Raw genomic sequence first — 18,935 nt, 5'->3', positions numbered from 1 at the left:
TTTCTTTCCATTTATAAAATCGTTTCTTGAAGTACTTTTAAGTTTATTAACTTAATATTTGATAATCATTATCATATTAGAAGATGATATTGATGAAAAATAACTAAAATAGACAATTAGCTTTTTTTTTTTTATCTTGCATAATGGGTCCCATTTTGTTTGTTTGTTACAGATAAAATTATCTAGGTGAGAAAGATATTCCCTTATAAAGAAATAAAAAAAGAAAAAGAAAACCGACGGTGTTATTAGCTTATTTTTTTTAATCATATCTCTTTTATGATTTTATTTGAAAGCCCAACAACCAGAGAATCACAACCCAATAATGAGTAACGACCCGACCCGTCACTATGTTGCCGTGAGCCCGTTACCTTGTCCCTGCTACCTAAGGTTGAAGCGTTTGCACATGAACTCATTGAATTTGAGACGACCCATCCCGTTCCCCCTCATGAAGAGGAAAAGATCCCCAAAATCGGTGGCGCCACCTCCCTCAACGCCTCCACAAACCCAAACCCGCCGCTCCATTACCACCGCAAAAGCTTCCTTGTGGGTCCCTCTCAATGTGACACGACAAGAGCTTTCTTTGCCCCTCACCTTCCCCACCGGCCAAACCTTCCGCTGGAAAAACACCGCACCGTCACAATACACAGGTGTCGTTGGGTCCCACCTGCTATCCCTCAAGCACCTTCAAAACGGCGACGTTTGCTACTGCCTTCACTCCGATACAGACTCCGATGTCACAACTTCATTGCTTGATTTCCTGAACGCCAGCGTTTGTCTCGCTGACACGTGGAAGGTGTTCTCGGATTCCGATGCAAGGTTCGCTGAGCTGGCACGCCATTTGTGCGGTGCTCGGGTTCTCAGGCAAGACCCTCTCGAGTGCTTGATTCAGTTTCTATGTTCTTCCAATAACAACATTTCAAGGATTACCAAGATGGTCGATTACGTTTCATCTTTAGGAACTTACTTGGGTACTGTTGGGGGTTTTCAGTTCCACGTTTTCCCCACTTTGGAACAGCTTTCATTGATCTCAGAGCAACAGCTTAGAAACGCTGGTTTTGGTTACAGGTTGGTTTATCTTTATCCTATTCCTATATTTATAACTGTTCTGATTTTTTTTCATATCAATGTCATGTGATGATGACTAAATTGTCTTCCTTGTAATAGGGCTAAGTATATAATTGGCACGTTAAAAGTTTTGCAATCAAAACCTGGTGGAGGGGAAGAATGGCTTCTCTCTCTTCGTAAGATGGAACTTCAAGATGTTATATGTGCCCTTTCTACGTTACCTGGTGTTGGTCCTAAAGTGGCTGCTTGTATAGCTCTATTCTCACTTGATCAGCACCATGCCATTCCTGTTGACACCCATGTGTGGCGGGTAAGCTCTTTACTAGTTTACTTTCACCAACAAGTACTTCAAGTTGAAACTTGTCACCGAATTGTTTCATTTTGGTGTCAATGTCCAAGTCTTTTGTCTGTTTTTCAATGCTTGAGTCTTGTCACAACGGTTAAAGTTGTTGTCACATGACACAGGTTCGAATCATGTAATTAGCCCCTTGCAAATGCAAGGTAAGGCTGCCTACTATAGATGCACACAATGGGTCTCAGTGGACCCTATATGTAGCGGGAGCTTTACAGCGCCGGGTTGCCCTTTTAATGTTCTTTTCTAGATGATAGATATAGTTACAGCATGCAGCAAGCATGTCAACTTAATCCCTTTTTGTAATAGAGTGAGGTGCTAAAATGTACTAATGAAAGGGAATTTGGATATATAAGAAGAAAAAGATGAAAGCAAAAGAGTGGATTTATTTTATCATTTAGGGGAAAAAAATTATCTGTAAGTTTCATTGTGTAGCTTTAGGAGGATTCCTGATCTTCATGTCTGTAATTTCTCCTTTCTTAATTGAATTATTTTATACAAAAAAACTTATCATCTCCGTACTGTTGAGTGTTAATTTGCATGTATCAATTTTAAACTTGGGTAAGATTGCCACAAAGTATCTCTTACCTGAGCTTGCAGGTTCCCAGTTGACACCAAAGCTCTGCAATCGTGTTGCAGAGGCATTTGTAACCAGATATGGTAAATATGCTGGCTGGGCTCAAACTCTTCTATTCATAGCTGAATTACCTTCACAAAAGGCCCTCCTACCTTCACATCTGTTGACTATCAAACAGCACAAACCCGCAAAGATAGAAGACAGTGAAGAAGTTGGTAAGAAAAGCAATTGTAGTCAGTCAATCTTGACCTTATAAATTAGGCCCTTCGACATTCAACTTTCTGGCTTCTGCAACAGCAGTTATTTAAGATATTTACCTTTTCCTTTTCTGCTCTAGAGTGAGATCTACTGATGGTGTTGCTCTCAGGATATAAAAGCACGAGACATAGGTGAGACATGCTACTGTCAAGAATTTATGAGATAGATCATGGTGGCAATCACACTGCTGGATGGAGGATGATGTCTAATCTGCTAGATGCAGGTTATTCCATTATACATACTGTTAAATGATCGGTGTCTGGCCTTCATTCTTGTTCTTTGCATTTTATTATTAGCTTCAAATTGATCTGTTGTAATTGATCATATTTGTATCTTTCTTATTTATCAGAAGAGAAAGAAGAAAGATGTATTTTTCCACTTCCGATTTTGCTTTCCATGTAAATAAATACTTTGCCTAATTGATTATTTCCTTTGATTTTAGCTCCTAAAGAATAAAAGACTCGACTTTTGCTCTTTCAGTTCTTATAGCTTAATTAGTGGGAAAAAAACTGGGGGTTTTGCTGCAACTCGTGAACTTGCTCTATCATTCTCTAAATGTGTACTTGAACATGTTCTTTTGTCTAATGAATGTTGATATGCACCTATGCACTTCCTCTAGTGGCATGGATTGATGTATAAAATTTCCAGTCTTTGACACTTACTCCTTGATGTTTTTACTGTGAAGTACCATTGCATGCATGACATCAAGTGGCAGCACATTTTGCCTTTTTCTCCATTATTTTTTATGAGCTATGTCAATAGGTACTTTGAAAGGGTGATGTTCACTCTAGCATTGGTATTGAAAAGTAATGTGTTTTGTTGAATTTTTCATTGGAACTTGCTTTGTTTCTATAAGAGATTACTTTGCGTTGCTTTTCCTTTTTATTGTTTTAGCTCATAACATGTGCTCCTTCAAATACTTCTGTTGTGCACCGTGCTTCTTCTTTCATAATTGAGATCCTAGATGAGTGGATTTCTCTCATGTTTCCTTGATTATGATCAAATACTAAATATATTATACGAGTCTTATGTAAAACCCCAACTTCTAGGATTGATATTGTAAAATAATGTAATAGATCCCTCATAACTAAGGTATATTCTATGAGGGAAAATTTGAGAAGCAGGGGATCAAGTCCCAGGGGGCCATGAGGGAAACAACAAGGAAACATGAAGAATATTTTCACGTTGGGTACCTGCAGCATAACAAAATGGACAGATGGTTGAAAGAAAATGGGTCAGAGGGGAGTATAAGGGGTAGTGGGGGTGAGAAAAGGGGGTTAGGAAAGAAGTGAGGTTGGTTTTAGGTTGGGATGAAGCAGGACCCTCGAAGCTCCTGCAGTGTTCTCTTTTTTTCTTGCTGTACCTCCATATTTTGGTGAATTTCTACACTGTCTCTCTATCAATATCTTGTTGATATCAGTTCCAGAAGCTCATATAAAGACAGTTTATAGATGAATAATACAGATTCAGTTTCAGATACCTAACATAATGTGATTTGTTGAGTTCTTCATTGCACTTTGGTTTGTTACTATATACCATTACTTTAGGTTGCTTTTCTATTTATTATTAGCTCATAACTTGTGCTCCTTCAAATAGTATTGTTAAGCCCTGTGCTTCCTCTTTCGTAGTTGAAATTCTAGATAAGTGGAATTTATCCCATATACTTCTAACTGTTTATATCACCATGATTATGATCAAATACTAAATATGTTATAGGGGTCTTATGTAAAACCCCAAAGTCTATTTGATTGTTCTGATTTATATTGTATAATTCGTATTAGCCGTTTATCGATGACAAATATCATCTGCCAAGAGAATGCCCTTTGTTGACAAGGGCAGTTAACGAAGATATTGAAAATTTGTCACAATTAATGACCATTAGTTTGTCTCTAAATTGACCCTCTTTTTTATATTTTGGAAAAAATATCTAAATTTGTATCAGAGAGAGAGAGAGAGAGAGAGAGCCATGCAAACATATATTTTTCCCTTAGCTGTTACCTCTGCGCTCTCTGTCCATGTAATAGGTAACCCCTTTACAATAACCCTGAAGAATAATGCTACAAAAATAGATATCAATCCAATGATGTTTGTTATTTCCAAAAAAGTATCCATGATAGAGCGTTCTTGTTTACTCATGATGTGCGATCTTTCACTGTGATGTAAACTGTGTCTAGAGTGATCTCAAGTGGTTTCCCAGTTTCTTCTTCCAGTAGAACTAGTAGGTTCCCAGTACATTTTAGCAGAGATCGGGGTATGTGATACCTAAATAAAACGTTCGGTTGTTAGTAAATAAATGCTTGACACGCAGGTAGGGAACTAATTATATTATTGGTTATATAAGTAGTGTAAAATCCAAATTCCGAAGTGGGAAGAAAAATAGAAAATCAATTATTCAAACACAAGGTACTCCATAAATATCTGTTATTTTCGTTTGAAAAGTCAGGTACTTTAAGAAAATGATGATTCAGAACTACTAAAAGGACAAAAAAAAATCGTTTGGTAGAAGAAATTTATCTTTTTTTTTCTTTCACAAATATTATCTAAAAGTAGCTACTAAATAACACAACGACATAAAAAGTATACCTATTTTTTGAATTTAATTAAAATGTAATCATCTTTTTTGTTTTTAAATAATTATATAAATATTTTAAATTTTAATCATTTTTTGGGAGGAGCGGAGGAAGACCCCTTGAAAGATGAAATCATTATACCTTTGTGTGTTTTTTCACAATTTATTTTCGTAAGTAGGAATCTAAAAAGAAAAGAAAAAAAGTTTGTGGCATTGGAACATACCATATCTGTGAAGGAGTTCCGTTGGGTTTGTGGAAAGATACCCAATATCGGCCAATACATTGGCCATTAACCCAAGCTACTCCCTTTCCCATAGAGCCAAGGTTAAGCACTACAGGATCGTTGCCCACTGGTGCATCAAATGTGGTCTGTTAATCAGCAGTGAAATAAGATATTAATGTACTGTTAGAATAACATTTACATAAATACTCAGCAGTTATGACTTATGATGAGGAAGTAATTAACATCTTCATCTCCTTTCCAATCCATAAAAAGGGTAGTGACAGACTCTAGCACAAAGTAGTAGGAGAAACAAAAAACTATGACCTTTTTTAACATATTTAGTTGGCTTCCTTCCATGATTATCCATTCATTGTTTAGGAAAAATAATTGAACAACAAATTTTAACGATGATAATATACCTGATACCATGTGAGTGGTTTAGTAGAGCTTTGAAAACTTTCCCACTGAACTTTACTTGATCCGCTAGCTGTATAGATTTGCAAATTTTCTCCTAACAATCCAACCTTCATTAAAAAATTTAACATCAGCATGCAGTGGATAATATTTAGTTTAAATGATTAGTAATCAGACAGTTCAAACACACTTATGTTTCTTATAATTTTAAATTTTAAGCAGTATATAATGATAGTACATAGGGGTAGATTAAACAGAAATTTGTTAGCAGTTGTAGGAAAAGCAATGTTAACTAAATTCTGAGAAGTACATTACGCATAGATGTCAAGATGGTTTATGATTAGAGAAACATAATTGATATTTGAGATCTCATTTAACTGCAATCTACTAAATCAATATGTCATTGTTAAGAGATAATCACCTGATATCCCCATGATTGATGAGTGAAGTCTCTGCTTTGAACTTCCACTCTACGCAAACCAGCAACTCTGCGCTCTAGATATGCTCCTGAATTCTTCATGCAGAAATAAATGCACATTTTATGTAATCCATTGTCATTCTTTGGCTATCATATTGTCTAATATTTGTTTTGTATGATTTTAAACAAACTTTGTCTAATTCTGCAAGGGCATGCTTAGCAGATATTTGTTCAGTAGTACAGGATGCTTCGCTATAAGTCCTTAGTCTTTACCGTGATCTCAAATCTTGGTAGAAGAAACAGCAAATGAAATAGCCATGCATGTTATGTACAGAAAAATAAAAATAAAAATTGCTTGCATGTTACTTGGTACATCATCCTTGAAATTGACAATGTTTATGAAGATTAGTTCAATATGTAACGTTTGTCATTTTTATGTGGTTTCTTTTGCTTGTTGACGATGAATGAAAAAGAAGTATTAACTCTAACAATTGAGACAATTACCGGCAATCCAACTGTTGCACTAAGGAAGGAAATGTTGTTCACCCCGTTTATCAAATTAACATTGTTCTCCATGATGAAAGATACTTTGTTGTGACTTCCATGTGCAGAACCTACAGTGAAAAGCATGTATAGAGCCCAACGTCTCAAATTTTAGTATGAAAGATAAAGTGAAGCAAGCGGTGTATAATGTATTGAAGATGAAAGAAATATGTGCGTTATAATCTAAAGTGATGCTTATGTAATGGCCAAGTCTGTAACAATATTGATACTGTTACTTCTATCCAAAAAAGATGTTTTCCTTCTATCCAAAGAAACAGAATCCTCGGGGGTGAGATTAGAGCTTGCCTACTAAAACTCCATTGATGAATGCATGCAAAACATGTCCTGCACTGTGTACTCTAAGGACAGATTGAGCAATAGGAGAGTTGTCATAAAACCTGCATGAGCAAGAAGTCAACAACTATCTTAGTAAAGAATAACATTTATAATATAGCAAACATCTTTAAGTGGAAGCTGGCTTATGTACTTATGTTGCTATTTTACCTGAAAGTGTACCACATATAGTCAGATCTATCTTTTGCTGTGCTGATTTGATCTAATAGCATATTTGCTTTTAATGAAGTATCATCAAAGTAAGGGATGGCTTCTGTGTATACTTTCCAATTTTCAGCTGAATTGAACTGTAACTGTGGTTTCATTGCTCTGACATTGTTTTGAGTGCTTACCTACAAAAGCATAAAAAATATGAAGCGCCTTTCACTGGCATCGTTATATTTGTGTAACTCATTAAATTAATACAAAAAATAATGGTTAAAGGAAGATGGCAAGAAAGAAGAAACTACCCAGTAGAGGTGTTTTCATATAAAATAAATGTAGTATATACTGAGGCATTTGATTTTTTACCTTGGCGGTGTTGAATGCTACATTCTTGCAGTCTGGTAGAATACTGATTGATTTGCGGGGTAATCCATATGGAATATTTTGAAATTGTATTGTGACATCCCTATCTTCACTATTTACAAGGAAGGCAGCACATTCTGTTGAGCTCTTTTTGAAAACAAAAGCCTGAAGAAGAGGAATGGAAATGATTAATTTTGTTTAAAAGATTCAGCTTTTGGAGAGTAATTTATAAATGGGTAAAGGATTTCTCGGAGATAAGTTATCTCTGGTGAGCCCAAAGCAACGTCGTTTTGGACAGAAATCAAGGTGTTTTTGTAATTATAATATATTGCAGGGTTATATTAGTCTAGATCATTATAATTTTTTAATCTTATAATTTTAAAATTATGTCGTTTTGAGCTTACTAGAGATAACTTTATTTCCGATGAGTGGAGAAATACTTTTCCCTTTATAACTTCATTGAAATTTTTATCAATGGTTATTCACCACGCCCTCGGTTCACTTGTTCAAGTACTAGTTTAGTTATATAGAAATTAGTTTTCTTACTTCTTGTTGAGAACCCAAGCTGAACGTAGTTTGAGTTCCATAAAGTAGAGATTCAGAACATGACTTGATTGCAGCATGAAGCTCCTTAAGATGGCCCCATTTTGGTTGCCTAACTAAACCTGGTTAACTTAGCATAGTCAATCACGTAGTGATTCAATATCTGCAATTTTACGTAAATGGAGAAAGGAAAGAAGCATATACCATATTCATCCAGTGGGGCTTCATCATAATAAGCTGTTGTTACGAAAGCAGAAGCTATTCTATCGAAATTGGTTCCTCCATGGTACTGCATCAAATCCATCACGTCAGTTAACAAGAAAAAAATAGCCATAATCAACTGTGTTGAACTACCTACGCACATGCTCAGCAAGAAGAAGAGAGAAAGAATGAGAGAAACAGTCACGGCTAAGGTACAGGGCAGTAATCATACCATGTAGTAATTGACATAGCTTCCGTTCTTTGCAATGAACAAGGCAACATTGAACGCAATGTTCTCAGCTGATCTCAAGTATGGTTTTCCACCAAAGACTTGATAGCTACAAATTTTAACGTGAAATAAATGACATTAGTATAGTAAGACGCTTTGATAATTCAAAATTACCCTTTTCAAGAAAAATGGTTTGTAAATTGTAATAAGAATTCCACAAGAACATACAAACTTGTCCAATTCTCTGTCCACAGTGAAGGCTTGTCAGGTGAGTTTGGCCCCTTAAATGTTTTCCCACACTGCATACCATTGCACGTATTGATCTGCAGATTGCATGACTTAATTTATAGATGTCATAATATAATTAATAACTAATTATGTGTTATGAATCAAAGATTGTGCTTGATAAGAATTAGTAAGAATTACTAATTATTTGAGCAGATAATCCAATGATAGGTGCTAATTATTATCTTCTTTTCTGTCACAAATTAATAATATTACCCTTGAACTTGAATGAAGCACAAGTTAGTAGTGTTCCAAATTCTTCATATATATTTTTTTTTGTTACAAAAATTCTTCATATGTGAAACATTATGATAAATCAATGGAAAGTAAAATAACTCATATAGAGACTAACCACCGGATCAGGAGCATCATCTTGCTTGCACATTACCCAAGGCACCCCAGTTTGGAGTCCCACGGCCATTTGGGCAGCCCAACGAATATAGGACAGTCCTTTGTCGCGAAACGACCTTTCAACATTACCATATTCATTCTCAATCTACACGGACCATGAACCATTTATAAATACCACTGTATATGAATTAAAGTGATATATAATTGCAAAGTCTTTGTTGTTGCCTTAAAGTTTAAACCTGTGATAATATGATAGGCCCTCCCTGTGAAGCATAAAGATTGGCTGATTTCATCATGTTGACTATTTTGGTAGTGAACCTTTGCATGTGAAACTGTCATTATTAATAATATGAAGGAAGAGTTAATGAATGAATGGTATGTGAATACCAAGTTTGAGTGGAAAATATTGCATAGAGAGTAAATCATGTGTTATCGTCTAGGGAAACATAACCCGAATACTTAAATAGTTTTTAGACCAAGTTGGATAAAATTATAATAGATAGACACGTTTATGTTGTTCAAAGTATACTAGATAGAATTAAGAATAAGGAGAATTGGTACCTTGAATTGCTCATTATCAGATCTAAATACAATACCCGGAATATCATGTAACCATATTGGTAGACCCCTGCACAAAAAAATAAAAAAAGCGCAAGTCAATCTCTTCTATGTATTTCGTAATCATCATCACATTGATTAGTATCGTCGAAGTCCCCAATATAACTAAAATAATGGAATCAGACTATGTTTTAATTTGTAGCAATTTCTTTGTGTTGGAAAATGTTAGGAAGTAATAGCGGGAAGGGGATCTTACCCATAAGAGCATTCACTCTCAATGTATGGTCCAATTCGAAGGGTCACATATAAACCTTGTGCTTGAATTTCCTTAATAAATCTCACTAAATCTTGCCTTCCACTAAACTCATACTGTAAAGCAAGTGAAAAATCACAACCGTGTCATTCTGTTTGTAAGTAATAAGTTTAATAATTATGAAGAAAATATTAACGAGTTTGAGGTCACCTGGCCTTGTTGAGGTTCGTGAAGGTTCCAAAACACGTAAGTTTGTATGACATCTAATCCCCCTTCCTTAGCTTTCGCAATTAAATTAGGCCACATCTGTTAAAATTAATAAAGAACATTACAATTCACAATTTAAAGGTGTTTTTTTTCTTCATCTGGCTCTTACCCTTTCAAACACATGACTTTTCTACACGAAAGCATGTTGTCCCTGGCTTCATTTGAGCCTAAGTGGTCTTAAATTTGAGCAAATTACTATCTGATTTTCAGAATTTTGTATTAATATAACCGTCCTTTTCAATGTAAAATGGATATAAATTTTTTCCATTCCTAAATAACGTTGTAATTAATCCTGCTTATATTAATTATCATGCCTAATTTGATATCGGCACCCCCAAAATATATATATGGGGTAAGTTATGATATAAGAATAAGGAGTTTTATACCAAATTTTGATCATTAAATTGCTTGCATCTAACGACTCGCATATCTAGTAAATTAGAACCGTTAAATATAAATATAATCAATGACCAAAATTAAATGTGTAAATTATAATAGTGTAAAATAATCCTGACCATATTGTTTCTTCTGCCACAGAAGATAAATTTATCTATAGCGACCCCAAAATCACATCATTTTGAGGGTTAGAGAATTAATAAAGGATATTTTTTTAAAATTGTATAACAAAAAAATAAATAAAATAAATAAAATTCATAAAATATCTTTCATTATTCTTTCAATCATGTAGATAATTTTATCACTGGTGGCAGAATATATATATATATATATATATATATATATATATATATATATATATATATATATATATATTGAAGTGGAAAAAAAAAAAAAAAAAAAAAACTCAATCCTATTAGCTTTACTCCAACAAGATCCAGTCAAACGCTGAAGACAATCGGGACGAAACGAGCACATTAAAATAGTATAAGCTCACTACCACTCACATAATAGTCAAACTATATATAATTTAAAAGGACGAACTCTAGCTTTCTCACGGGCCTGCCCATGTGAATCCTACACATAACATACATGCCAATACAGTACAAAATTATGACAAAGTAGTTAAACATAATTAAAATACTTCATAAAATAGAGTTAGAAGCCCAACAGTTGCACGTATTACAATAACACCAAAGAAAAACAGCTTGTCCTGTCAGATTATGCCAAAAGTTTCCCTTTGCCAGAATTATCTGTGTCAATGCTCACAGTTTTTCTGGACAATGCAACATTGTTTTAATATTTCTTACCTAACAATGACAATGAGAATAAGATGATTCCCTCGTCTCTATCTCTCTTTTGTTATGTTTCTAACATTCGCTCTCAACCCCATAAACATACAATAAAACATAGTAATAGTATATGAACTTTTTGTACCAAAAAAGCATATATGAATTATGAACTTTGAGGGAAAAAAGACACAAAGTAGTGAAGGTACCTCAGGAGTGCTACGAGGATAATGAATTGAACCGGAGAAGAGGATTTTAGGTTGGCCATCAATGATTAAGGATCTTCCATCGTACGTGACATTGTCACCGTGGACGGCTGTTAAAATAAGTGCAAGGGAAGAACAACACCACCACCACTCCACCAACACCTTCATCAACCTCACCATTCTCTAAAGCCTCCCTTGTTGTAACTTGTTAATCGCTTCTCTCAGTCAAAGTGTAAATACTGAAGCGGGTGCGTCTCCCTCGGAGAGAAACTTGGACTCTCTCTGTGTGTGTATCTGTTTGGAATTGTTAGTTGTAACAGTCATTTGTATTGACTTGGTTCTCTCTGGATGGCTAGCTACATATATTATTCATATATAATATATGGAAATAACTATTTTATATTGCAAGAAATTAAATCAAGCGAATAAATATTTGCCACGTAGACAGTGGCGGAGCCAGACTCCAACCGGAGCCCAGGTCAAAAAATTATATGTGTATTTATTTTTAATTAGTTCATATCATAATATATTTAAATTATATTAAATACAAAATACCTGAATAGACAGTATCAAAAAGGTTATAATTTTATTACATATTTTTAATTTTATTAAATAAGTGAAAATGGAACATATAACTTAATACAACTTATCCAAATCTCTCACCAAATATATTTTATTTTTTTGATACGGCCAAACTATAAATTTTAGCCCGAGCTAAATTATAATTTTAAACGGGGCCAAATTATAATTAATTATATAATTATACATGATAAATACAATTTGTTAAAATTTAGGCCGGGCCGAGCCCACCCCACCCAGCTAACATGTGGCTCCGCCACTGCACATAGACAGGGTTAACTGTAACTAGCTTGAGGATTTTTTTTAAGGAAATCATATACGACTCGTATTGCATGAGATTCATCTCTTATATTACATTCATATAAAAAAAATATGCCTTTTTTTTAAAAAAAATAAAATAAAATAGATAGATCCCATTTTATTTGTCTCACAACATAAGACAGCTTTTATCCTACTACATGAAATAACTGTAACTATATATAAGAAATTGTTATTTTTATGGTATACCCTTGTTCTAGGTTAATTATTGAATTATATATTCATTTATGGGAAAATGATTAATTTTTTAAAGAAATAACAACTGTTTACTCTGTATAAGAAACTTTGTTTTTGGTACACTCTTTTTATAGTTTCTACATCGTGTCATTACATAAGGAGAAACAAATAATGTTATAAGGATGTTAATTCATTTTATAAAATATTTTCTTATTAGAAGAGTACAGATGGACAAAAATGAAATTAAATGATACATAAAAAAAGAAAGGAATATATAATATTTAGTGTTTTACTAATTTGAGTGCACTAGTGTTTTTGGCGTAAATTAAACTTGAAAAGTATTAAATGACTAAATTATAGAAATTAGTTGGTGAAAGATTTAATCTTGAAATAAAAATAGTAAGGAACTAAAATAGGGCTTTCGTTAAAAAAAATACAATAACTAATTAAACATATTTTTAAACTTTTTTCTTCTTTTATACATTGCACTGTCATGAAGAAATCATAATTTTTTTCATGATAACTTTTCTTTGTAAATTAGTTAAAATAGGACAAATGTTTTACCAAAAATAAAAATAAAAATAGGACAAATGTATTATCCACTGCATTAATAATAGCTTGTGCGATAGTATATGAGGAGTTTTGCATTACAGTTACACTATAGTCTGCAGATATTATATATATATATATAGTTAGGATATTCTTACTACCCATTTTTTTTACTATCACTTCACTACCACTCTAATCACCATTGGATTAGAGGAAAAGTTGAATGAAGAGAAAAAAAAAAATTTTGAATCCAATGGTGATTAAAGTGGTAGTGAAGTGATAGTAGAAAAAATTAGTAGTGAGAATATCATACCTCATATATATATATATATATATATATATATATATATATATATATATATATATATATATAAAGTTATTTTAAATAACTTTGTCTAATGTTCACCGAAATGACGTTGTTTTGGGATGAAAATCATGGTGTGTTTGTAATTTTAGTTTATTTCAGGATTATAATAGTTTTTATTATTCTAATTTTTTAATTTATCAATTTCAAAATGATACCATTTTGAGAATATTAGACAAAATTATCTAAAGTAACATTAGATATTTTTTCCCATAATTAAATATAAATCTAGAATATCCTCTATAGTTGTATATACAGGAGATCTCAATCATTAATCTAATTTTAATGTTTAGTAATTTTAAGGCAAAAAAAGAAAGCGCAAGTTGTTTGAATGGTTAGATCTCCAAGTGCACGCCAAAACTGCAGGGATCACATGCAATAATACTTTTTTAAAAAAATAAATAAAAATGTAAGCGTTAAAAGCTGTTGCAACGTTAATGATGACAAACCATCACGTGACAAAATGACGATGGCCATCACGTGACAGAGTTGCGACTGCGACAATTGTACATTAGATCCCCATAAGAATTTCTAACCTTGTTTTCTCTCTTGCTTTACGAAAATGCCAACTTTATTTTTGTTGTGTTACATTCGTTATCAAAATTCTGTTGTGTAGCGTTTTTCTGATATGCAATAGCTAAAACCAGTTGTAACATTCCATTTTCATTCGTTTACTATATTGAAGATGCACCTTAATTAGCGGATGCACCTTAAAGGGCATCTAAGGAGGGTCCTTGTGGAGCCGTCAAGAACTGAAATAAATAGCTTGCTTTACATAACACAAGCAATTTTGTCCTAGACAGTTGTGTGTCTCTTTCATAGGGAAATTCACATCAATTTTAAAAAGAATGAAATTTATATAGCTACTATATATGTAACATTTGCAATTTAAATTCATAATATGACATTTGTTCTATAAGCGGTTATGAATAAGAAGTTAGAACATGATAAACTCTTATATCATGTTTTTAAGAACTAAAATCACTTTTATATTTAGTCAAAAACATAAAAACTTTGAGTTATTTGACTAAAAATATGGAGTTTGAATTATTGATTTATGTGAATAATTTTTGCTTGCTTTGTAGGATAATTGAGTTGAATTGGAGCATTAGTTAAGCTAGAAAGACTTAAAGCTACAAACGAGGAGCAATGATTTAGTGAAAATATCTCAGAAGCTGTCTTCCGACCAAATTTTCGTACCCAGGATGATGGATTTCAATCTTATGTTCTTCACCGAAGTTGTCGATATCTCCTTTATCTTTTCAACGAAACCAAGATCATATTATAGATCAAGTTATGCCCAAAATACGAAACCATATTTTTATTATCAAAATAGTGTGTTTGTGCATTTTAAAGCCCAGTTGTGATCCAATTAAGGCCCATTACGTAATTTTCACCTAAAACAAGGATTCCTACACATATTTAAGCTATTTTTCTAAGAAAACAAACAAGACTTGATGGCTGAAGTTCAGTTTCATAATAGAGGCACATTGTTCATGGTTTGGAGAGTCGGAGATCGTTTGGATTCAAGATTAAGTTGGAAGCCTTGAAGATTTGTCACACCATCATACCAATGGAGTTTGGAGAAGCTTTCTTGTTTTCTTGATTCCACCATGTTAGGCTAGATTTTTCTTGTAATTAGGCTAGATAGAAACCAATTGAACCTTTATGTTTATGAATTGATCTTTAATGTAATTTTCCCTTTTTATTTGAATGAATTTATCTTCTCTTAATGTGTTTTATGAGTTTGATATTGTAAAATGATTTAGGGTGATTGTATAACAAAGGATGTTGGTACATGAATCATGCATGATGAATTCATCATAATCATTATGATTCTAAGGATAGACATATGGTTTTATGCAATCTTATGATTCTTATTTTAATGCTTATTTTCTTAAGGAATAGTCGGGGAACTAGGATTCTTTCAAGATAATAAAGAATTAGGATGTCAAGGAATTGAATTCTAATTAACATAGGGAATTGATTGGCAATACAAAAGGGTGATTAATTAAGGTTTTAATTCATAACATAAATGAGATATTGGGGAAAATCGAAATCCTAACTTTGTTTCTTGATTGTCAAGTAACTCAAATTTTGCTTTTTTGCTTGTTATTTGGTTTAGTTTTCATAAAATTATCTTGATCATTTGTCCAACTTAAGCTTAAATAGTGAATTAGTGATTGAATTTCTAATCCTTAGGGGAACGATCTCGTACTTAGTACACTTTATTACTTTTATGACTGGTGCACTTGCCGAAGTCGTAACAAAATAGTTGCGCCTCTTCATTTGTGAATAGTCATGCCTTTCATTTGTGAACAGTCGCACCTCTTCGACGTGTTTTCAGTGATCATTCATCTCCTATATATACCGATGTTTAGTAAATTTAAACAACTTGTTTTTCCTAACTTATTGTCGAACTTTGTCAAAATTAATCCTCATATATTGCCTTTGCTAGCGATTGATCAAGCATTCATCATGTCCGCCGATGTTGTTTCTTCTGGTTGTGCCACCGTCAAAACAAAGGTAACTCGTTCTATTCTAAGAGGTATTCGTCAACGAACCTTAGGCACCATTTAGGGGGTAAAATTGCCTTAAGGACACAATATACAATACTACTTGGGTTTAATTTTCTGTAATTTTTCTACCTTGCATATTGCATTTTTGTTTTATGTGATTGCATTATGTTCTATGCATTTTTTGTGTTTTCACTCGTATCACCATAACTAACAACACATATTTTTGCACTATCATCACCACAACATTATCAATTAAATTTAAATTATATAACAAAGCAATCAAAACTGAAAAATGTTTTAAAAAATGAAATTATATTCAATTCTTAATATTTTCCATTCCAATAAAAAATATGGGCAGGTTGATTTCGTGTGACTCAAAGATAGTCACATGATATCCCATCCTTATACATTGTGGGGTGCATTATCTCATTGAGTTTCTCATGACTTGCTGCAACCAAAATTATTCTTTCAGAACCTCCTGATTTTCTTATTTAATATTTCTTATATTATAGGAGATAGTTTTATCTCCATAAAAATGTGTGAGGGGCCTATTCAGGGTCATGTGAAAAGGAAAGAAAGAAAGAAAATATTAACCCTACACACTTTTATTTATGTGTAGGAGATAAAATTATCTCTTTCAACATGAGAAACATTCATTCATTTCTTATTATGGTGTAAAAGCTAAAGGTTCACTTTGGCAATAGATAATTTAAGACCATTCCCCTCAGTTGTATTCAATTTGTTCAAGTGTAATGATTTTGGATTTTTGGCAGGTAAAAAAGGATGTGGACTTGTAAGAATTCTGATACTCAAGTTAGTTAACAGTGAGGTGAAAAGCGTCATGAAATGCATACATAGGGTGAAATCCTTGTATATATAGGTAAATGTTGGGTTTTGCTCTTTCACTAAAGTTCAATTGGGCTTAGTTGTAAGAAAAGCCTAAGAAACCTAGAGCCCTTTCACCTTAGGGCTAGGATTTCTTGGAACCTATATATATTCTACAATTAACGTCATCAGCCTTTCTAGAGTCTTTACTTTGTGGTAGAAGAGGTTGAGGTAAGTTCATCTTCCTAAAAGTGAGAGAGTGCCCACACACTGTCCTATTCCCCCTTGAGAGATAGTCTAGAAGGTCTGCTGCCAACCAGCTACAAGGAGATTGTTCGTGTTGTGACGCATATGAGATCAGTTCGTGAAGGGATTTTACACACAAGGAGGTTGCTCATAGATCTGCGCTTAAAAATGTATGTCTTGTGTGTTAGTGAGACAATGATGATTCGGTAAATATATCAATGTACTAGGTTTTAAATTGCTTCAGCGTAAATTCAATAGTTCCTACAGTAAGTTGGGAGGACGCCATCGTGGAACATGTGATTGGCTAATCTTGGTCACAGGGCAAAACTCTTTATTCGTGGTGTGTTGAAGTCTTGATTTTGTGTACATTGTCGCGGGGCTATGGGTTAGGCGTGAAGTTTAAGCTATTAAGTGATGTTATATTAATGGTTTTATATATCTCTAACATGCCCACTCACATGAGAGTCCACTGGACTTGAAGGATAGATAATCACCTACTTATGTTAAGAAATTCCACAAGAGAAAATGTGAGGGTGGTGAGAATCAAACCCGTGACACGAAACTCTGATACCATATAAAAAACCAATTCAACCCAAAAGTTTAAGCTAGTAGGTGAGGTTATATTAATGGTTTTATATATTTCAAACAGTGTGATCATAAGAGGTCAACCCATATAGTATTTTTGAACTAATTTATAGATCTATAGCTACCAGTCGCGCCAAAAATAAATGTGACTGGTCGCCCCCCCCAATTAGGCGCAATAGGGTGCAAGGTTGCCCCAATCTGGTACAATCGGTCCAGTGTAGACACATGGCACAAAAAAGTTAACAATTTAACTGCAAAAACTTTTAAAAGTCATAACTTTTGACTCGGGTGTCCGAATTAGGTGTTTTTTTATTCCACGTAACTTTTCGAGAGCTACGTGTTGGCAAATTCCCTTGGTTAAAAAAAATTCCCAAAAAATATTTTTGTGTGCCCTGTTGACATATTTTATCTTTGTGAATGATGTTATTCCAAAACTAACAAATAATCCTCCGGGAATATTCCAGTGCATAGTTCTCAAAAAGTTACGTGAAATAAAAAAAAAATCCAAATCAAAAGTTATAGTCTTCCCAAGTTTTATGGTAAACTTGAGCTCATGTAATCGATTACACAGACCATGTAATCGATTATATCATTCAGTCATCGGTCAAACATGGACCTACATTTTTGTTTTAAAAATGGGCAAATGAGTCCAAAATCCAAATAAACGTACTAGTTCATTTTTTTGGATAATTTCGGGACATAAAATGCTCTTGAGGTGGCATCATTGTTGCAAATTCGAAAAAAAATTCGAAATGTTTTTTTACCAAATCTCCTTTAATGAGATGTCATTATGTAGATCTCGAAAAGTTATGTGGAATAAAAAAATATTATCTAATTCAGACACCCGAGTCAAAAGTTATGATTTTCGAAATTTTACGGTCAAACTATTAATTTTTTTGTACCACGTGTCAACACTGAACAGAACGCGCCTAGATTAGGCGTGACCATGCACCCTATTGCGCCTAATTGGGGTGCGACTAGTCACGCTCATTTTTAATGCGAGTGGTTGCTATAAATTCGTAAATTAGTTGCAAAATACTATGTTTTCGTAACTTCTTATTTAAATAATAATATGTAAATTGTTTTGCCATCATAAGACAGGTTTTGAATTGGTTCAGTAGATTGGTCTGCTGGACCATATCTTCGGTTCTTTAAATTATTTGACATTTATAATTTTTTAGATCTAATCAATGATGTAAAAATATAAGTTTATGTTCTTATATTCATTTTTTCTATAATTAAAAAAACGTTTTAAGAAATAAATTAAGTAAAATATATGATTAGCACATATAAAAGAACTAAGACTACAATAAATTAATATCCTCGTCAATAAAGTATAATACAACGCAGTGGCGGACTCAGAAAATTTTCTTTATGTCTGCACATTTAGGGCGGGGGCGCCCCCGATCTTTTTT

The 18,935-nt window shown here is 33.4% G+C and overlaps 2 protein-coding genes across 4 annotated transcripts; one reads left to right on the top strand and one right to left on the bottom strand.

Annotated features, from left to right (window-relative positions):
* Nucleotides 1-351: 351 nt before the first annotated feature.
* LOC133305623 (N-glycosylase/DNA lyase OGG1) lies at nt 352-2,661 on the top strand. Of its 3 annotated transcripts, none has more exons than XM_061505879.1 (4): nt 352-1,065; nt 1,165-1,375; nt 1,984-2,209; nt 2,362-2,661. In XM_061505879.1, the coding sequence occupies exons 1-4, from the start codon at nt 404-406 to the stop codon at nt 2,385-2,387; spliced, it is 1,125 nt and encodes a 374-aa protein (XP_061361863.1). In that variant the 5' UTR covers nt 352-403; the 3' UTR covers nt 2,388-2,661. The 3 variants fall into 3 exon arrangements, with proteins under 3 accessions (XP_061361863.1, XP_061361862.1, XP_061361864.1); XM_061505880.1 differs by having other exon boundaries at nt 353-1,065; nt 2,332-2,661; XM_061505878.1 differs by having other exon boundaries at nt 1,984-2,661.
* A 1,723-nt stretch (nt 2,662-4,384) lies between these two features.
* Nucleotides 4,385-11,538, bottom strand: LOC133305624 (beta-galactosidase 16-like). The gene is made up of 18 exons (XM_061505881.1): nt 11,362-11,538; nt 9,912-10,007; nt 9,705-9,817; nt 9,452-9,518; nt 9,130-9,222; nt 8,892-9,035; nt 8,483-8,577; nt 8,258-8,363; nt 8,029-8,113; nt 7,828-7,946; nt 7,285-7,446; nt 6,925-7,106; nt 6,727-6,818; nt 6,382-6,491; nt 5,881-5,973; nt 5,465-5,569; nt 5,046-5,191; nt 4,385-4,514 (listed from the first exon to the last, which is right to left on the bottom strand). The coding sequence occupies exons 1-18, from the start codon at nt 11,536-11,538 to the stop codon at nt 4,385-4,387; spliced, it is 2,115 nt and encodes a 704-aa protein (XP_061361865.1).
* Nucleotides 11,539-18,935: the final 7,397 nt, after the last annotated feature.

The sequence above is a fragment of the Gastrolobium bilobum genome, unplaced genomic scaffold (genome assembly GCF_033153095.1).
Source record: "Gastrolobium bilobum isolate Gb01-03AN ecotype WA unplaced genomic scaffold, APGP_CSIRO_Gbil_v1 utg16477, whole genome shotgun sequence".
NCBI classification, from domain to species: domain Eukaryota; kingdom Viridiplantae; phylum Streptophyta; class Magnoliopsida; order Fabales; family Fabaceae; genus Gastrolobium; species Gastrolobium bilobum.
Note: the sequence above shows the minus strand (reverse complement) of the source record. Positions and strands in the feature narration are given on the sequence as shown.

What these genes read in the sequence shown, in the direction of transcription:
- LOC133305624 (XM_061505881.1), bottom strand. Translation starts at nt 11,538, where the DNA reads ATGGTGAGGTTGATGAAGGTGTTGGTGGAGTGGTGGTGGTGTTGTTCT. An exon ending in ACGAACCTCAACAAGGCCAG is followed by an intron (nt 9,818 to 9,911) that starts GTGACCTCAAAC and finishes CTTGCTTTACAG; the next exon opens with TATGAGTTTAGTGGAAGGCA. An exon ending in CTGATAATGAGCAATTCAAG is followed by an intron (nt 9,223 to 9,451) that starts GTACCAATTCTC and finishes TAATAATGACAG; the next exon opens with TTTCACATGCAAAGGTTCAC.
- LOC133305623 (XM_061505878.1), top strand. Translation starts at nt 404, where the DNA reads ATGAACTCATTGAATTTGAGACGACCCATCCCGTTCCCCCTCATGAAG. An exon ending in AACGCTGGTTTTGGTTACAG is followed by an intron (nt 1,066 to 1,164) that starts GTTGGTTTATCT and finishes TCCTTGTAATAG; the next exon opens with GGCTAAGTATATAATTGGCA. An exon ending in TTGACACCCATGTGTGGCGG is followed by an intron (nt 1,376 to 1,983) that starts GTAAGCTCTTTA and finishes AACTTGGGTAAG; the next exon opens with ATTGCCACAAAGTATCTCTT.